The following is a 21,361-nucleotide window of genomic DNA, read 5'->3' as shown; positions in this document are numbered from 1 at the left end:
TACTTTATTTTTTCTTTTTTAATAATCACGTTCTTGTTTTGTTGCACCTTCTAGCTTTGTTTGAAGCCCATTCTTCAACTATTTGAAGCTCAAGCAGGATGGGCTACTAGGCGTCAACCGTGAGTAGTCTCTGAATTAGATGTAATCTTATAGAGTAAGTAAGTGCTTCATCTCCAATTAAGAACTTCTGTATTCTTGCAGCTATTGTCATATATATACTTCTAATGGAGTGTCACTACACGATCTATCAATTTGTTTGGCACATGGTCAAAGTCTTGCTGCAAGTGACGGTGATGATATGTGTACCTTATGTGAAGAGGGAGGGAACCTAATTCTTTGTGATGGATGTCCTCGAGCATTCCATACAGGTGCGGATTTTTCTTTGAAATGAGTGTACCTTCCCTGCATTTTGTATGTATGCTTGAGTTAATGTGAATTGTTCCATTTGGTGTATTATGGTTTGAAGTTGTGATTCTACATTTCTTGTTTATTGTTCAAACTGACAAATTTATCATTTTTTTGGTGTTTTTTTTTTTCTTTTCTTTTTTTTGAAGTTCTTATAAATATCAGCAAAGGGTCCCTATCCGTGGCCAACAGTTTGGCAAACATTTTGGCAAACACTTTTTCAAAACATGGGTTAGAGGTCTTGGAATGGGCTGATTTTTGGTGAGGATGATCTCTACGGTGAGGAGATCATCCTCACCAAAAATCAGCTCATTCCAAAGGTGGTGTTTGTTACCGCTTCTTGAGGCGCTTTTTTGCGCTTTTGAGGTGAGAATCTGCGTCTCACTCTTAAATTACCGTTTGGTAATATTTTTTGCGTTAAAAATTTGCGTTTTAAAACGCAAATTGAAAAAGCTAATAAAAGACGCTTTTATATTCGCGTTTGCGGGAGTTTCTAACACCGAAAAACGGCTCAGCAGAAAAGACCGAAGTACCCTCGATCTCTTCTCTACTTCTCTACTTCTCTTCTTCCCTTCTCTGCGACAGAACTGCACAGCAGCTTCTTTTCTCGACGGATCACGCATCTCTTCTTCATCTCTTCTTCTTGAAAATACGTCGCACATCCATTCTTTCTCTCTCTCTCTCTCTTTTCTTCTCGACAGCACGCAGCTGTTCTTCGTTCAACCGAAACCCCACAGACACCTCTAGATCCCCATTGACGATGGCACACATCTCCGATCGAAGCCATCGACGATAAATTGGCAACGACAGGCATCTCTGATCGACGCCATCGACGATCGATTCTTGGGTTTCTTCTCGTATTAGTTGTGTTAGTAGAGCCGGCGTTCAATCGAGCATTCAATGGCCGAATTATCGATAAGGTAACTCTCTACTAAGTATTTTAAAATTTTAAAATTTTCTATTTTTCTTCGTTTTCTGTTCTTAGATCTGTTTTCTTTCTCTGATTTTGTAGTTGCGAAACATTTGAGTTCACAGGGACGAACAACAGTCAACTTCGGCCCAACGAATCTGGTATGTTGCAGCGAAGGTAAAGTTTCTACAAATTCTTGTTTCATCTAGTTTGCAATTATTTTGATTTAGGAAATTTGATATTTTAGAGTGATTTGGTTGGTTCTTATACATAGTTAGCATTTTTCAAACTTATGAAATATTTTGTGTGGGAATAGTGTAGGTTGAGTTCTGAATGAACATTTAAGAATCCAATGGAGAATGAAAAAAAATTGAAATTCAGGAATAATTTTAGTAAAATTTGAATTTAAACCAAAAACATAAAATTTATTAATTTTATTGCCCTTCAATGCCTCTGAAGGTTAAGTGGTAGTTCTGATCTCACCACCTCAATAAAATGAAAAAGTATGTCCTTACTATTTAGGTGTTGGAAATTTCACCCATCATGTGTATACTTCAACACCCTTAGGTACAACAAATTTTTTTTGAAAAGAGGTACCAATCTAATGAAAGTTATATTTCTTTGAATTTTAAATGATAAATATCTCTTAAGAACAAAATGGCATGACTGACCAACATTACAATGAGTACCAATTTGAACATCATTGTTGTTAATGTTCTCGTGGAACCTTGTGTTACTCAAGCTATATTTCTTGGTCACATACTCATTGTTATTGTTGTTGTTGTTGGAATTGTTGTCATTGTTTGGCTCCTTGTACTCGTAGCTTTCACCCAAGTTCCACACATCCCAACAACATTAGTTAGTAATGATGGTTCCTTTGTATTTGGTACTTTACCAACTAAGCTACCTGACACCTTTGCCTCAATAGAGACTATTATTTCATCAAAAAATTTATGATTTGCATGGTAGTTGTTTATTAGTTATTTTGTGCTCAGGATTGTCCTAAATCAAATTTGAAGACTGAGGTAGAAGACAAATAGATGGAGGGCAGTCAGTCACAGAACTTGGGAGGAGGATCTCATAAGGATTTGAACATGAATTGGGTCTTGCAACTTACTGATATTGCTAGAGGTTTATTGGCTAAGATGTATAGATTGAATTAGATTTTAGATTATCCCGATTCGTTTTCTCATGTGTTCTCGGATGCATTTTGGAAAGCGGGTGTGATTTCAAACCATTCAGGATTTGTATGTTGGTTTCAAAGAAGTTTTCGGAGCATCCAAGCAAATTGCAACTCGAACGTGTAAGTTTTTTTTTTTTTTTTTTTTTTGAAGTCTGTTTAGTTACCAAGATTTTCGTGCCGGTAAAAATAAAAATTGATTATTTTTTATTTGGGGAAATTATTGGTGTAAGTTGATAAGGTTGCTCTTGATGCTTTGCACGATATTACTAAAGACTATTTTCAAAGTTTGGAACCATGGGTCACGGTACACAGTTTTTTTCATTGCTACTAGAAGAAATATCATTTTTTTTAGTATTTGATTGATCTACATGTATATATGAATGTGCTTTTAGGTTGTGTTCATTGTTACTGGTAATATTATTTGTTTTGTTCACTTGAAAATAAGATTGGAATCCATTTACCACATTCTGATCTTGGTAAATATGCAAGAGAATTGAGCTAAATGATGTCATCATATGCTACATACTGATCATGTAGTGTGGATTACTTATTAAATGATGTCAGAATATAAATGAGATATTATGTGGATGTGTTATGAATATAAATAATACTGGTCATTTTTAGAACATTCTGAGTGCATTATCAATATTAATTATGCAGGTATTTTTTTTATAAGGAATCTCATATGTCCATTTTTTAGAGGAGATGATGTCGAAATTTCGATAGAATTATAAATTTTTCTATAATTTATTTTTAGAATTATAAACATTTTAAAATTAAAATAATTATTTTTTTAATTTGTTATATAGTTTTATTATATTTATATATATTTAGTGTAATTATATATTTATAGGGGTATTCTGATAATTTTTTATGCATTCTGGGTGCATTATGTTGAATTGCGTATTATGCAGGTATTTTATTTATCAGGAAAATTTCATATGTCTATTTTTAAGAGGAGATGTTGCCGAAATTTCTATAGAATTATAAATTTTTCTATATATTTTTTAGAATTATAAATATTTTAAAATTAATATAATTATTTTTTTAATTTTTATATAATTTTATTATATTTATATATATTTAGTGTAATTATATATTTATAGGGGTATTCTGGTAATTTTTAATGCATTCTGGGTGCACTATCAACCTTAAGGGTATTCTGGTCATTTTACCCTAAACAGCAGATTCTAGAAGCTGTATCAAACAATAATTACCAGATTCTGGTCAACAGCACAACACTTTTACAAAGCTCTATCAAACAAGTTTTTCAGTGTTTCAGTTTCTGACAGCAGATTCTGACAGCAGATTCTGGCAGCAAAAGCTGACAGCAGATTCTGGCAGCTGAAACAAACAGGGCCAAAACTTCTAGCCCCATTTTACAAGTTGAAAAATCGTGAACCGTCCATTTTTTGTAAACCATTTTTGATGAGGTTAGAAGTTTTGGAATGGGCTGATTTTTGGTGATGATGATCTCCTTACCATAGAGATCATCCTCACCAAAAATCAGCCCATTCCAAGACCTCTAACCCATGTTTTGAAAAATGTGTTTGCCAAAATGTGTGCCAAACTGTTGGCCATTGAACGCTACTCATCAGCAAATGCTTCAATTAGTGATGATGTTAGGCTTGATAACTCTCTGATTGACACATATTTTATGCTGATCTGAGTTCTTCGTGTTGAGTTGGTCTTAGTTTGATTGTAGTTTAGGCTACAGAGCTGTTCTTAAAACCTTGGAAATACGTTTGGTTTTTCAATTTTGCATTTAGCTTATGAGTTGCTTTTAATCATGCATCTGCAGAGGGGTGGACTTATCAGGCAAGAGATAAACGAAAGAACGAAGAAGAAATAATTTTGTAATACCAACAAAAATAAAAGAATTTTTTTTTTCACAATTAGTTTTCCATGTTTTTTTTCGTGTTTCATCTAACCCTATAGGTGTACTTGCAAAGATCCATCCTTCATTAACCTCAAGCTGAGACTATTGAACCGTTCTCGTGAATATTGCCTTGACGCTTTCCTCCAATCCGTTCCCGCTTTCATCATTGTGGCAAACTCCTCATAGCTTATACGCCCATCCTGCAAATTACGGGAATGGGCTCATTATGTATGTTATGATAATATACTCTTACACTCGATATCGCCGACAATAGAACTTTACATCACGTTGTCCTCACCATAGGAATCAAAATCGCAAAAAATTAATCCGACATTACAAACCACGTGAAAAGTTGGGCTAAAATAATAGTTTAATTGGGCAATCGAGATTGTTCAACTCTATGTCAACTTTTCATGAGGTCAAGAATGTCTGGGTATAATTGATTTAGAGAGTTATTATTGCCACACCAACTTTTACTAACATCATCCTAAGGTGTGTGCTAATTCTTTGGTGACTTACATAGAGAGTTACTAATTGCCACACCAACTTTCTATGTGCAATTCTTTGGTGATTTACGTAGGAATTGGGGTAGCGGTAGCAAAAGTTGGTGTGGCACTCGAATCTCTCTTGATTTATAGTCGTGATGGTCTTCATCTTATGGAAACCTTATGTACAGATTGTCCAACATGATCTCCATAACGACCTCACCAACAAGAGATAGAAGATAACACTAACCTTGTCTGTGTTCACATCGCGGAAAATAGCATTAATGACGTCCTCATTGTTCGGGTCCTTCTCATCAGCAAAAACATCACGCAGTTCATCGATTTCTATGTATCCGCTTTCATTTTGATCAAAGAATGCAAAAGCTTTGTGAAGGTGATCATCGTCATTGCCCATCTTTCTAAGATGAATTGCAACTGCAACGAACTCTCCATAATCCAGAGTTCCATTCCCATCTACATCGGCCTGAAAAAGACAGCACTCAGTACTTCACCATAAACAAATAGGTTCATTGGTTTAATAATAAAAAAGGAGTTACTATTGGCAGCCCATGTTTTACTTATTAGACCCCAAATTCTTAAATTATTTATCATATCCCAATTAAAGATTAAGAACACACTCTTCAAACATTACAAAGGTTTGGCTCAAATTATAATCTCAACATTATAACACTCATTCAAACAATTTCAGTTGTTATTTACAATTATGATTAGACTCATATAAAATCCTAAACCCAAAATATAGAAATCTAACCAAAAAATAATAATAATAATAAGAATTTCTATTGGCACCCCAACTTTTACTTATTATCAACCATTCACTTATTTTCTTAATTTTTAATTGGGATGTAATAAGTAAAAGTTGGGGTGCCAATGACAACTCTCTTAAAAAAAAGTCCAACAAAGGTCTCAAAACTGCATGCTCATTGTCCTCGAAAGCCATCGAAGCAAGTAATTTAAAAAATCATTAAATATCATAAATAACTTATCCGTTAGTAAAGATGCCTAATTAAAAAAGAATAAGATTCAGAAAAGGGCTGCAACTTGGGCGGGCAAAACCCGAACCCGCCCAGATGATTAAAATTAGCTTCAAACATATATCTCCAAATGATTCAAATGGTTAACTCTAACAAGCATAGTGACTAAGTCGAGCTTGGGGAATAAATCAGCCAAAGTAAACTTTCACAAAGTCGAAAAAATTTGATGAAGTTAGAAAATGATCGGATAAATTAAAAAATAAAATAAAATAATTTAAGTATAAAAATTATTAAAAAATAATTGAATATATTAAATGATAAAATAACACTTAAAAATGCTAAAAATAAAAAAATAATCTGTGATTCTTCAAAAAGCCGTCGATTAAATCATGATTTTCTCAAAAATCGAAGATCTTTTTTTTTTTTTTTTTAAAGGTGATTTAGTTGACAATTATTAAAATTGTGATTTAAAAAAAAAAAAAAGATCGCTGTTTTTTGTCACTATGGAGACAAGTACAAATGGTAATCTAGAAACGATGGGCCTGAAAGATTTATAGAAACCAACCTGCCCAAAAAGGTGAGACCCCACAAAGTGGGATGTAAAGGATGACTCCAGCACTCCACACATCAACCTCTGGACCGTAATTCCGTTTTAGCTCCTCTGAGCCATGTAGTAAGGGCTTCCAACTATCTCAGTAAATCGCTCACCTGTAAAAAATGCTAAAACTTCATATTCGGTACAAAAAGATAAAGATCGACACAATGACATCTAGTACTGAAATCACTACATAAATACATTAAGACATTACCCGAAATCAATTTCTTTGAGGAGAGCCGTTTCCTTCTTGTTCGCAAACAAAAAGTTCTCAGGTTTAAGGTCCTGATGCATCACCCCATGCGTGTGACACGTCTACAACACAATAAAACAAACCCATATCAGCACAACACATGTCAAATCCAATATTGCCAAAAACAAATTAAATGAGAAAAAACAACATTTACAATCACAAATCCAATATCAATATTAAGAAAAACAATAATAATTAGTAGAGCCAAAAATGAAGAAACTGTGCATGGCCCCTAAGCAAGGATGGCATACACAAATGGAGAAATGGTCAAAAAAATTTGGGCTTAGACACATAGATGAGTTGGTTTGACACATTGCAAAGCAACTTTGAGGTCATGGGTTTAAGTCCAGCCTATCCATAAAATAAAATAAAAAAAAATGAATTGACTGTAAGTGAGAGAGAAAGATTTCAACTACATGAGAATTAGGGACATGGAATATTCGAGATCCTAAGAATTAAATCCATCTCAATCACTATATAGCAACGAGTTGTGACGTGTCAAAGAAAGAAAGAAAAAAAATGCTTACTAGATCTATTAGACAATGTGAATCGTGGATCGTCCATTTTTTATAAACCACTTTTGATGGGGTTAGAAGTGTCAGAATTGACATAAAATTATGTAAGTAAAAAATTACTCCCCGCACACACATGCACACAAAAGGATTCCTTAAATAAATCCAAAATAGAATATAAGTAATAGCACAAGTAGCATATGCATGATTTACCTTGAAAATTTTACATTAAATCTGAAAAAATAAAATTAATGGGATCAAAATATTATAGTAAAACCTCGGGATGGATAATATTTTTTTTGCAGCATTCTGTAGGAAAAGAACATTGATTCTATTCGAAGAAGTGCATCTGGAAAGTGCTACATATAATTGGCCATGACTGAATACTGGGGTTTGTAAATCAATGCCAACATATTTGACTGAAAAGGTAACTTTGAAGATAATGGCACAAGTGATATTCTCGGAATAAAAACTAAGTTGTCCGATTTATCTCTAGTTAGAATTCGACCTTCAATTATGTGTGTTGCGCAACACACAACCATCAATCGTGTTCCATTGCAAAGTACATCCTTTGGCGCAAATTTTGTTAACAACATTATTAGACATCCCACTTTGAGTTTGAGCGAGAACGAAAGTAACCTAGGAGGATCCAATGAGTTCAAATACTCATTTGAATATTGATTTGCATTTGTACGATCATTTGCAACTTTTTCCTCCAATTTGTCTGCTGCTAAAAATAGGCAAACATTTTTCTTGGATATACATCTAAAGTCATATTGTTGACCGCATTGACATCGTCATCTAAAAGAATTGTCCATTTAGTTAGATAACTTGTTGACATCATTCAAATTTCATTCAAATGAGGATAAACATAACCAATTAACTCTTAAAGACTCCCACAATTGTGCATTGACGAAGGTAATTGAATTGATTCTTCAGGCGTTTTTCCAATCTAAATAAAATACCAAAGGTAAAATTATCATTCTAATTTTTACAATGTAATTTACATAAGAAATATTTACTGAAAAATAAATATTACCTCTATCAAGAAATTTGTGAAAGTAAGATTTTCAGTATTATCATTGTTCAAATGCATATTTTGCAACAAAGATAAAATCTGAACATGTTTCCAAACCAAATATGTCTAAATGATGCAGTGATAATTTGTTCTTGAACCCCTATTAGTATAACCGGCAAGATTTGTCAAAAATCTCCACCAAGAACGATTGTGATTCTACTAAATGACTTATTGTTACTATAAATAAAAAGTATCTAGTGGTATGCATGGCCCATTTTTTGAAAATGGGAGTCGTCACCTAATTTAGGTCTAGGAACTAAAATAACTCCAAATGGATCTAGAACTCTCATCGAGTAAGATATTGGGGTAAGAAGTGAAGTTATTAATTTCGAATGGTGTTAGGCATTTAATCCGCCTAATCGAGATGATCGGTTTTTACTACGATCCAAGACTATCCTAAGAACAAGAGAAGAAGACTAGGGCCAATGCTAATATCCAAACATCATCATTATTTTATGTACAATTCTTAAGAATTAATTACAAAAATTGTGGCTTTGAATCTCTTGTCAAAATGGGCTACCTTGTTGCATTATTGTTGTGGTGTGTAGCAAGCAGAAATACTATACACCCTGTAAAAAAAATACACAAATGTTGAAATGACTTAAAAATGGTGTTTTCATATTAAAAAATGATGTGCAGATATTGTAAACACCCCAAAGATTTTAATGTTGGTGTGCCCATATCATAAATGAATTTTTTTTATGATTTCTTGACCTTGAGAAATTAATTTTCTCACGCCAATTTGTCACACCTTGTCCAAATTAACTTGAAATTTTCCTTTCCTCATTGTAAGCGCAAGTAATTATTAAGTTGATTCAAATACCACATGCTCGAATAAGTTACCAAGTTGGTTAAATATTGTATCAAACAAAATAATTACCAAATCAGGGAAGATCTATCTCAAGAAAAATAATTTCCAAGTCGATCTAATAACTTCATATGTATGAACAATAACCAAATTTAATTAATACCATTACATGTATAAATAATTACCAATCGGACTAGATTAACCTTATGTACAAATAGTTTTTAAATCGATCCCATAACAACACTAGCATAAATAGTTACCAAATCTTTTAAACATTATCATATGCTTAAATAATCACTAAGTTGGATAAATATTATCACACACATGAATATCATCATATTGATCAAATAACATTAATTAAAATATTCAAACATTGTCCCGAGCATGGTCAAATATCAAATGAACTCAAATCTCACCTTGAACACAAGTGACATGATTCAATTTGCATGTTTACATACAGTCAATTTTGAACCACACAACCAGGGAAGGAGCCAGGATTTCACCTGTGTGGGGGCAACTAAGAGTAGAATTTTTTTTTGTGGGGACAATTAAGAGTGAAAAAAAAAAATTGTGGGGGTAACTAAGATTGGAAAAAAAAAAAATTGTGGGGGCAATAATGACAGATTTTTTTACCCACCACTAAAATCTGTTGCAATATCTCACTAATTTATATAGACTTTGAAAATTCTTGTGGGGCAAGTGCCCCCACTCTGAATCCACCCCGCACACAATGATTCAAAGTTAAATGCAATTGGTTCTTCCAAGGTATCCTTATCAATATGTCCAGATTTATAAGATTCTCAAGGACCAGTCATAAATGTAAGCCAACCTGCGTGTTAGATATATATACAAGTGCATGTGTGTTGTCCCCTTCCTTTTATATATATAAAAATGAAAAAAAAAAAAAAAAAAAAAAACAGAAGACCAATATGATTTACAACCCACTAATATATAGAATCAGATGTATGTAAGGTGATGAAGACAAGAGCTGAAACGTGGTTAAAGTCGCAAATTTCATACAATAAAGTGGCTACAGTTTACTGTTTTGGTAAATAGTCGATATGTGATGCATGTTTTGGTAAGTTTACCATAAAAGAAACCAAAGCTACAGGCATAATGCCTACAAAAAAAACAAATGGGGAACGACAAAACTCAACACTTACTTCCTGCATGTGAGGATGATATTGACATTTATCCTATGACCAAGTAAACCCATCGAACCAATCACAGGAATCGGCTAATCATGATAGAGACAAAGGACTGCCTTATTAGCAATCACTTGTGAATAGGTTGGGGCAGTAATGAAGCCAGTCATCTTCGGAGTTGCCATGGACGCACATCCCTTGCAAATCAACCAACGGGCTGAAGTTTTCAGAAAAATTATAATCATAATTTGGCAAAACATTATTAAACTCTTCGGAGTTGTCATAGTCGTAGTGGCTGAAGAAGATTTCGGGACAATTATCAGGATTTTGCAAAAAATTATCCACTTCTTGGGAATTTTCCAGGGGAGGAAAGAGGGATTCTTCAAGGATGTTTCCGCAGCTGCCCAAGCCTTCATCGACCAACATTGCCTGCCAATCAGCCAACAGGTGGTTGCCGCTGATGTTTTCGGGCCAAACATTATTAAGCTCTTGGGAAATGTTCAGTGGTCCCCGGTGGACAACATTTCTGTCACTGAAGATTTCGGGACTAGTATGATAATTATTTTGCAAAAAATTATCCAAATCTTGCAAATTAAACAACATCGCCTGCCCATCAACCAAGAGGTGGTTGCCGCTGATGTTTTCGGGCAAAACATTGTTGAGCTCTTGGGAATTGTTCGGGGTAGGAAAGATGGGTGGTCCCCGGTGGACGACATTTTTGGAGCTGCCCGGGCCTTCATCGACCCGCATCCCCTTGAACTCTTGGGAATTGCACATGGGCAGACTCCAGACGACGTTTCTGGAGTTGCTCGGGCATTCATCCTTGATGACAGGGATCTCATCATTAATTGATGGAGTATGTTTTTCTGATTTAGATTTGCTCTTCCGAATCTTACATACCACCCAATCCTCCTCCAACTGCCCTTCCTAAAATTAAAATAAAAAACAAAATTAAGATAGAAAGAAGCAATTAAGATTTTGTGTTCTATATAATATAAAATAATTTTACCTACTCAGATGAATAAAAAAGAATATAGAGAGAGCAATGGTTAATAATTACCTTCTTCTTGTCAATTAGTTCGTATTCGTCCATCCGCCAGTGGGTTTCATCCTGATTTTTTCCTTTTATGTACTTCAACGAATTCCTCTTCCCAACTGTCTTTCCGTCATGTGAGATACAATTACGCTTTCCCGTACTGCTCCAGTTCCCATCAGCCACAACACGATTTGAATAACTCCCATTTGCATACTTTTTCTCTCTCAAAGTGAAGAAGTACTCTCCTATCTCCGAATCTAATTCATAGATCCCCAATTAATTAATTAATTGAACAGACTCATTTAAAATACACCAAGAAACAACTTTGGACAAGTTTGAAATTCTAAAATATTTTAAAAGAGATGTATGTGCAGAGTTAGAATTGTAAAATATTATAGTTAACACACTTACTTGTTTGAAAACAATAATGACTAATAGTTTATAGATATTCTTTACAGGGATAATATCGTCACAAGGTAACAGGCGTTTAAAGATTTTATATACTTCAACAAATTCCTCTTCCCAACTCTCCCTTTGTCATTGTAGATATAAGGCAGATTTACCAAAACATGCACAACATTTTGAATATTTACCAAAACGGTACACTGTAGCATTTGGATGCTTTTTCTCTCTCAAAGTGATGAAGTACTCTCCTATCTCCAAATCTAATTCAATTGATTAAACAGACTCTTTAAAAATACACTAAGAGACAACTTGGGACAAGTTTGAAATTTTAAAATATTTTAAAAGAGATGTATGGGCAGAGTTAAAATTGTAAAATATTATAATAGTTAACACACTTGTTTAAAAACAAATCCATCAATATAAGAACATACCAGAGAGCTGCTCAGGGTTGAGTTTGTAGATATCCTTTACAGGGATAATATTACAAGGTAACGTGCATTTTAAGATTTTTTGGCGGAGATAATCGACTACCAGTTCTTTCTCGGTTGGAACAAATCTGAAACCACTAGGTAGTTGAATTGTCATGTCTGATTGAAGATAGATAAAGAAAATTTCTCACAAAATCGGATGTTCAATTGGGATGATGAAGAACAAATTCAAGTATTAATTTATAATCTCCTCTAGTTAAGGAAGCCGCATAGAGGAGAGGAGTCCTTATTTCTTCAATGTTTTTCACTTTTGAACCATTTCTGTAGCTAAGGAAGCCGCATAGAGGAGAGGAGTCCTTATTTCTTCAATGTTTTTCACTTTTGAACCATTTCTGTAGCTAAGGTAGCCGCATAGAGGAGAGGAATCCTTATTTCTTCAATGTTTTTCACTTTTGAACCATTTCAATGTTTTCCACTACTGAAACATTTCCTTAGCTAGAGAGGAATTCTTAGTTCTTCCATATTACTGTTCTTTTGAAAATAAAACAAAAGCTAAAAAGTTCTAACCCACTCCGAAACTTCTAAATCCATGAAAAGTGGTTACAAACTACCAATAAAATATTAATGGTCCACGATTTTTCAACTTATAAATTAGGATTAGAAATTTCAAAATAGGCTGATTTTTTGTGAGGATGATTTCCTTATCATAGAGATCATCCTAACAAAACATCAGACCATTCCGAAACTTCCAACCCATGTAAGACATAACGTTTTCTCTAGAACTTTGTCTAGAATTTTGTCTCTTGAAAAATATATATATTTGACAGGTAAATTTATAGAGTTTTGCCTTCTACGTCCTTGTGGGATTGGATTATGTTTTTGTTGGAATTTAGAGGGTTGAATTTGAAAACCCTTCAAATATTTGACCCTACACCCAAATAAATGAGTTAGACCTATAAAAAAATCAATAGAATCCTTAAATTTGAATTTAACCTGTAAATCAAATAATCAAATCTTTTTAAGTCAAAGTTATAATTAGAAAGGTAAATTACTTTAAGTTTATAAATACCTAAGCCTCCCTCATTTAAAAGGGATTAGGTTCACTTTTTCTTAGAAAATAAAAGTTTTCCCTTTAGAGAAGAATAAGCTTTCAAACCCTTCTCCAAAGACAAAGCAAAAACTTTTCATGAGAGATTCCGAGTCCGATTAAAGAGAATATCAAGTCTAAAGCCTTTCTTAAGAAGTCAAGAAATAAATCATTTTCAATCAATCAAGCACGAAGTCCAGAGAAAAGAAAACTAAACCTACATCACCATCTTTATTTTTGTATTTGACTATTAATCAAAGGATTGTGTTGAGATTTGTATCTCCATTTTTATATCATATACGATCTTGTTACAAATATCTCGAGGTAGATTTGTAAAATTTATTATCGACGGAATCAATTAAAATGAAAGAATACAAACAAATTGTCCATTTGATTTTTCGTAACGTGCTTAAATAGAGGAAAACGATTTGCCAGTACATCATTTGCAAGATAAATATTTCCAAACTTCATATGAGAAATATGAGTTGTAGCTGACATGTCTAACGCATTGAGCAAATTTTTAGAATCAATTTGTACGTAAAATTATCTTCTCTAAAATAAAGATTAATAGAAAAACCAGATTGATCAGGAATTATCTTTAAAGGCGTTTCTTACAACAAAAAAAAAGTGCCTTGGTCAAAACAGAGAAGATTACAATCTCACCTTAAGCTTAATTACTTCAAAAAAAATTAGAAAAATGTTAATTATCTTTAAAATTAATTTTTTTTCTAATCCCTTATTACTAGTTAAAAGAAAATATAAAAATGAATTTTACTACTATTATTTTTTGTCTAAATCGAAAAATCATTGTTTGATTGAGGGAGTTGGTTGTGTTACCTTCTGTCAAAGATTATTGAAAACTATGGAAAAAAAATGCTAAAAATCTCCGAAGCATCGCACGTAGTGTGAGGTGACGATTTTGATTAGAACATTGAGTACAATACCTGCTGCAATCACTAAAATTCAATAAATTTCCTTAATCTCATTTTGTTTTTGTTTATCATTTGCGGCCTTAATAATTTAGATGAGGGTTACTATTGCCACACCAACTTTTACTAACACCACACTATCATCTTTTCTTTATATTCCAAAATGGCCTTGCAGTAAAGAAACATGAGTAGGGATGCAAATGGGTTGGGCTGGGATGTGCAACAAAACCCAAGACCAAGCCCAACCTGCAACCCACCCAATCGTATTCGGTCTAGGGCTGGGCGCGGGCGACTTGGGACATTGACTACTAAGGCCAGTCTCTTGAAAAAAAAAAAAAAAGTCCTCTTTTATAGAATATGATCCATCTAAGACACGTTCTATAAAACATTAATCTAAAAATATTTTTTTGAAACAATTTTTAGGAAAAATGTTAGAACTACCCTTTCAATAAATTGCAATTGTGAATTGTTTAAGAGGTTCACCTTTTGGTGAATATTTGAGATACCTCTACGTTTTAAATTTTATTTTTGGTGTGTAGGTATACCAATGTATGGTCTTAAGACTTCAATCTCTCTTAATCAACTCGAAAACTCATGAGTCAACCCACAAATAAGAATATACTAATTTTATGAATAATTAAAAATAGTTTTCTAATATTTAAAAAAAAAAATTTGTGAATATTTTAAAATATATAAAATGTTTATGAATAATTTAAAATAAATAAAATTATATTAATTTTATATTGGGGATGATTGAGGATGATCATGATCATCATTAATTGATTTTTCATGTATAAGTCGATTAATGTAAGTTTTAATTTCATAATATAAAATATGTAAAAATAGTTTTAAATATTTAAATAAGCAATTGAAAGGGTAATTTTGGTATTTTAAAAATATTGCTTCGAAAGTCCTTAGACTAAACTTTTATAAAATGAGTCCTAGATGATCCATATTTTCAAAAACACCAGTCCTTATCGTTATTGTCCCTAATTTTGTGGGCAATTTACCAAAACATGTGCTCAAAATTGAAAAATTACTAAATTGCCACACTGAGTCCGAATCTGTAATTTTAGTATTCGTTTTCAGAATTATACTGTACTATAAACTCATGTAAGAACATGGTCCATTATGGGTTGATTTAGCTAATTTTAGAAGTGGTTATGCTATTTTTAGAGGAAAATTTAGCTAAATTCAACAAAAGTAAAACTTTTTTAAAACTAAAATTTGTTGGTTTTTTAAATAGAGAGGAAGTAATCCAACAAACACAAAGTAGGATAAATCTTTTGATCAAAAGGGGGTGTAAACCAAATTGAAATATTTACAATCACAATCAAAACCTCCCCAATCTTTTAATTCTCTCTTGACTCTTTCTTCTGCAATCTCTCTTAAAACAAATAAAGATATAAACATTCAGAGATTGACATCCTCACCCGATCCTACTAAATTTCCAGAAAAAAAAAAAAAAAAAAAAACTAAATTAATAGTCCCAAACACAAGAAAAACGACAGAATGAAGAAGAAATAATTTTGTAATACCAACAAAAATAAATGAATTTTTTTCACAACTAGTTTTCCATTTTTTTCCTTGTTTCATCTAACCCTATAAGTTTACTTGCAAAGATCCATCCTTCATTAACTTCAAGCTGAGACTATTGAACCGTTCTCGTGAATATTGCTTTGACGCTTTCCTCCAATCCGTTCCTGCTTTCATCATTGCGGCAAACTCCTCGTAGCTTATACGCCCATCCTGCAAATTACGGGAATGCGCTATCTATGTTACGATGATATACTCTTATGCTCAACATCGGGGACAATTGAACTATACATCACGTTGTCCTTGCCATAGCAATCAAAACCGCAAAAATTAATCCGACATTATTGGGCTAAAATAACAGTTTAATTGGGCAATCGAGATTGTTCAACTCTATGTCAACTTTTCATGAGGTCAAGAATGTCTAAGTAATTGATTTAGAGAGTTTCTATTGCCATACCAACTTTCTAAGTGCAATTCTTTGGTCGTTTACATGAGAATTGGTGTGGCATTAGTAAAAGTTGGTGTGGCAATAGAAACTCTCTTTACATATGACTTGGGGTGGCATTAGCAATGTGGCAATAGAATTTCTCTTGATTTATATAGTCAAGATGATCTTCAATCATATGGAAACCTTATATACAGTTCGATTGTCCAACATGATCTCCATAACGACCTCACAAACAAGAGATAGAAGATAACACTAACCTTGTCTGTGTCCACATCACGGAAAATAGCATTAATGACGTCCTCATTGTTCGGGTCCATCTCATCGGCAAAAACATCATGTAGTTCATCAATTTCTATGTACCCGCTTTCATTTTGATCAAAGAATGCAAAGGCTTTGTGAAGGTGATCATCATCATTGCCCATCTTTCTAAGATGAATTGCAACCGCAACGAACTCTCCATAATCCAGAGTTCCATTCCCATCTACATCAGCTTGAAAAAGACAGCACTCGGTACTTCACTATAAACAAATAGGTTCATTGGTTAAAAAAAGAGAACTACTATTGGCTCAAACTATAATCTCAAATATTATAAAACTCGTTCAAACAATTTCAATAGTTGTTTACAATTATGATTAGGCTCATATAAAATCCTAAACCCAAAATATAGAAATCGAGCAAAAAAATAAAATAAAAAATGAGAGTTTTTATTGGCACCCCAACTTTTACTTATTCTCAATCATTCACTTATTTTCTTAATATTTAATTGGGATGTAATAAGTAAAAGTTGGGGTGCCAAGGGCAACTCTCTTAAAAAATACCAACAGAAGTCTTAAAACTGCATGTTCATTGTCCTCGAAAGCCATTGTAGCAAATAATTTAAAAAAACATATTAAATATCATCAATAACTTGTCCATTAGTAAAGATGCTTAATTAAAAAAGAATAAGATTCAGAAAAGGGATCTGATGGCCAATCTTATGCAGTCCAACTTTCAGCTCTCCAACGGTGATCTTACCATTACGGTTAATGTCCATCATTTCGAACGTCTCCTTTATGCCCGCAACTTCCTCTTGTGACAAATGCTCAATGATAACCTGTTGAAGTAAAATACAAAATCCTTTTTAAAGGCAACATCCAACAAAACCCAATTGGGCCACACAAAAAGCTATTGTATCTTTACCCTTAAAGCTCTCTTTTTGAACTTGTTCATCCCGGAGAATTGTTTGAGCCTTGCTTTCACTGTTTCGCCTACCCACTGTGTGTGTGTGGTGTGTGTGTGTGTGTGATGGGAGGGCGTAAGTTCGAACACCCCCGTCATAAAAATAAATAATTAAAATTTTTACTATGTTACTGGCCAAGACATTTTCGGAGCTGCCCAGGCCCTCATCGACGGTGTATCTGGAAACGTAACCAATCCCCAGCAAATAATCATCAATCACTTGGGAATAGTTCGAGGGAGAAACGAAGCCATTCGTTCTGGCAGTTGTCATAGATGTAGTCGCTAAAGATTTCGGGACAATTATCATCATAATTTTGCAAAAAAATTATCCACTTCTTGGGAATTGTCCTTCAAAATAAATACAATTACTTTAATGAACCACTAAATAAAGGAACAATAAAGTGAAGTAAAAATTTAAAGAGGAATTGAACATGGCACTATGAAAAATGAGAGAATCAATGAATCTCTGTAAACTTTGACTAACCACCGTTCACCACTAATTTGCTAGCAATCTTTAAAATAAATTGACGATTCCACGGCCCATCAAATATTTGTTAAGAGAAAGAGAGAGAAATTAGAGCTTAAAAGAGAGAGAAAAAGAATAAGAGAGATTTCATTTTTAAATAGCGATGTGACTTACGAGGGAAAATGTTAAAAATAGTTTTTCATTGTCATTTTTTTATTCTTTAAAAGAAATTTAGTATATGTTTTTTTTTTTTTTTTTTTTTTTTTTTAATAATGTTTTTTGGGTGGGTGGGGGGAAGACGAATTGTAACTACTTATTTCCAACGTGCTACTCAATTAAAGTCAACATTTTTGGGGGCTTTAGGCTGGGCCATGGATTTAGCCATTTAGGAATCTTATCTCCTTTATTTTTTTTTTTTTTTTTTTTTCTTATTTTTAAATTAGAAACATCTATTTTAATAAAAAAGAAAAAAAAATGGAAATCCTTCCTAAATATTCTAACGGGGTCTTAGGTGGCCACCTAAATGGCCTTAATGCTTGAGCCGGCCCTGTATTTGGTATCTTTATGATGCCCAAATAAGTATAATAAAGAATAATTTACCAAAACGGTAGAGTTTTTAAAATTATTTATCAAAACGGTACACTATTCAAAATATTTCCGAAAACGGTAATTTTACCATTTTCGGAATTAATTTTTTTTACCAAAACGGTAAAAACAGTCAAATGTATTTTTTTTATACCGAAAATACCCTTTTTTTGTTTTACATATGTATTTATAATTTTAACCTTAAAAAAATGAAAATCCATCTTAAAAGATTCACTCTCTTTTGGTAATCCAACAATCATATGTATTTACAATTTTTTTTACCAAAATCAATTTTATTTTTATAATTTAAGTCAAAAAATAAAAAAGGGTATTTCGGTAAAAAAAAATACATTTTACTGTTTTTACCGTTTTGGTAAAAAAAATTAATTCCGAAAACGGTAAAATTACCGTTTTTGAAAATATTTTGAATAGTGTACCGTTTTGATAAATAAACGAAAAGTTGTGCATGTTTTGGTAAATCTGCCTATAATAAATCAGATGATATCTTTATGAAAGGAGCACAGACAGTTTGCCTTTCATCCTCTCAGCCTGGTTCTTAATTGAATTATTTAACTCCACCAATATTCGGGATAAGGCATGAGTTTCAAAATTGATGCAATGGTATTGAAATTAGAGCTGTCAACAGATCGGATTGAATCAGACCCAAAATCCGATCCGATAACTTTAGGAATAGATAAATGTTTCAGGTTTTGATCCGATATCTTATTGTATTGGATGTGGATCAACCATATCCACATATGATCCAATAATATGTTAGAAAATATATAAATTATATTATATATTTGTCGAGATGTATGAAGTTTATTTAGATCTTGTATATAAAATTATGTTTGCCCCAATTTGGGCCCGATCCAATTGTTAATAGATCGGATCTGAATCTTAATATTGAGTTCCAATAAAAACTTGATTCAATTAGGGTCCAATCTGATCCAGACCCGATCCATTGAAAGCCTTAATTGAAATTAACAAAAAAACTTGCTTAATGCATGTGTTGTCCGCTAGTTTTGGGGATAACTTCACCCCCCTCACCTTAACAAAAGTTTCAAAGTAGTAAAAAATAGAAAAAATTATCAAAACGGTACAGTTTTGGAAAATATTTACCAAAACGGTACACTGTAGCAATTAATTCCGAAAACGGTAAATTTACCGTTTTGGAATTAATTTATTTTACCAAAACGGTAAAAACAGTAATCCATTAGAGAGAGAGAGAGAGAGAGATACTTTTCGTACTAAGTAACATTTCAAATCTTACAAAGGTTGTTGAGTTCAAATGTGTATAAATATATATAGATAACACATTTTAATCTTTTTGGTTTTTCTATGTATTTGTAGTTGAAAAGTGGATTTTTTTTATTTTTTTTGTAATTTTAATTTTATATGATTTTAAATTGTTAAATTTTTTCCACATTGATAATTTGAAAATAAGGCGTGTGATCATAGCATCCGAAGAACATGCACTCAAATAACAGTGAACCATATCCAGATCAAACGAAGGTTTTCCCTCCTCTTGCAGTGCAGGAAATCAAAGAATAAGGAAAATCTTCTCAATGTATCCATAGCAGAAATATCAGGTTCCAAAGAAAATAGATAAACGTGTTAAAGATATGCCAAAAGAGAAATATTAGTTCTAAACTTCTAACCCAAACAGGAAAGAAAAGAATAGAAATGGGTCAAGGATCCCAAAAATTTCAAACTTAATAGCTTAAGCTCCATCAATTATATAACCTTAAATCCAGATACAGATTATCCCTATTGGCTGACTTAAAAAAAAAACAAAAAAACAAAAATCAAAATGAAAAAGAAATGGCACACCCAACTAGATATTATCCTATCTGACCGACTCTGCTGCGACTATCGCAGCAGGGCCACTAACTTACACCAGATTCTCCATTCTTTCTGAAGAACTCAAAACTCAACCTGACAATGCATTGGTCTTAAACTCTTTCCTCTTAGCAAGAACACAATATCTCTCTTTTAACACCACAAAGAATGATACATGCATTCCTTATTTTCAAATAATGTAAGGATTTATTATAACTGTTATTACACAGCTAAGCATCACAGCAGGAGGACACAATACAGTTGAAGGACAGCTGGAAGATTGCGCAGCTAGGAAGCTTCGAGAAGTTTTCTGTTAATTTGTTTAACTTGTAAACAGTTCTGTAATAATATCTTTTTAGTTAGTTGGTTAGATCAAAACATTTAGATTGTTAGAAGGTTAGTTATTCTGCTTTGACTCAACAAAACAGTGTGTGAATGTGTGTGTATATATAAAGGGTACGAAGGAAAGAAATAATATACTTTTGATTCTCTCCAAAATATGTTTCTCTCGTTTCTTTTCCGCATTTTATTCAACTCTCGTCATGGTATCAGAGCAATTCTGATCTCATTTTTTTTCTTCATCATTCATCTTCGAAATTCTTCAACATTCGTTCATGGCCACTGAAACACATCACATTCCATCTTCTTCAGCTTCGTTGAATGAAGATTCCAATAATCCTTATTATCTTCACAATGGAGATAATCCAGGATTAGTTCTTGTCTCTCAAACTTTAGATGGAGACAATTACGCTACATGGAGCAGATCTATGCTTATGGCGATGACTGCTAAGAATAAGCTTGGTTTTCTGGATGGCACCATGCTCAAACCAATTGATGAATCTAGTTCTACCTATCGTGCATGGATTCTCTGCAACACCATGGTTATCTCAAGGTTTCTAAATTCAATTTCGAAAGAAATTGCTTCAAGTGTAATATACATTGATACTGCTATTGCGATTTGGACTGATCTGAAGGAAAGATTCTCACAGAAGAATGGTCCTCGCATTTTCCAACTTCAGAAATCGGTTTCCACATTATCCCAAGAGAATCTCTCTGTTGGTACGTATTTTACTAAACTCAAGGCGCTTTGGGATGAACTCTCTACCTACAGGCCTATTCCTCCATGTACTTGT

The 21,361-nt window shown here is 33.0% G+C and overlaps 1 protein-coding gene and 2 long non-coding RNA genes across 3 annotated transcripts; 2 read left to right on the top strand and 1 right to left on the bottom strand.

Moving 5' to 3' along the window:
• Nucleotides 1-4,323, top strand: LOC147383880 (uncharacterized). The gene is made up of 3 exons (XR_015172756.1): nucleotides 1-119; nucleotides 202-368; nucleotides 4,300-4,323. It is a non-coding gene; the product is annotated as an uncharacterized LOC147383880 (long non-coding RNA).
• LOC147383881 (uncharacterized) lies at nucleotides 729-2,573 on the top strand. The gene is made up of 3 exons (XR_015172755.1): nucleotides 729-1,325; nucleotides 1,418-1,492; nucleotides 2,311-2,573. It is a non-coding gene; the product is annotated as an uncharacterized LOC147383881 (long non-coding RNA).
• Nucleotides 4,324-15,717: 11,394 nt separating the features above from the next.
• Nucleotides 15,718-17,606, bottom strand: LOC147383879 (calcium-dependent protein kinase 20-like). Its single transcript, XM_086426211.1, has 4 exons — nucleotides 17,460-17,606; nucleotides 17,132-17,210; nucleotides 16,375-16,607; nucleotides 15,718-15,882 (listed from the first exon to the last, which is right to left on the bottom strand). The coding sequence occupies exons 1-4, from the start codon at nucleotides 17,604-17,606 to the stop codon at nucleotides 15,736-15,738; spliced, it is 606 nt and encodes a 201-aa protein (XP_086282337.1). The 3' UTR covers nucleotides 15,718-15,735.
• Nucleotides 17,607-21,361: the final 3,755 nt, after the last annotated feature.

This window comes from Akebia trifoliata, chromosome 15 (genome assembly GCF_017979445.1).
Source record: "Akebia trifoliata isolate Shusen 1 chromosome 15, ASM1797944v1, whole genome shotgun sequence".
Taxonomy (NCBI): domain Eukaryota; kingdom Viridiplantae; phylum Streptophyta; class Magnoliopsida; order Ranunculales; family Lardizabalaceae; genus Akebia; species Akebia trifoliata.
This window is presented reverse-complemented; position numbering and strand designations above follow the sequence as displayed.

What these genes read in the sequence shown, in the direction of transcription:
- LOC147383879 (XM_086426211.1), bottom strand. Translation starts at nt 17,606, where the DNA reads ATGACAACTGCCAGAACGAATGGCTTCGTTTCTCCCTCGAACTATTCC. An exon ending in ATGTCTTGGCCAGTAACATA is followed by an intron (nt 17,211 to 17,459) that starts GTAAAAATTTTA and finishes TTACTTCAACAG; the next exon opens with GTTATCATTGAGCATTTGTC. An exon ending in GATGGACATTAACCGTAATG is followed by an intron (nt 16,608 to 17,131) that starts GTAAGATCACCG and finishes GTCTTTTTCAAG; the next exon opens with CTGATGTAGATGGGAATGGA.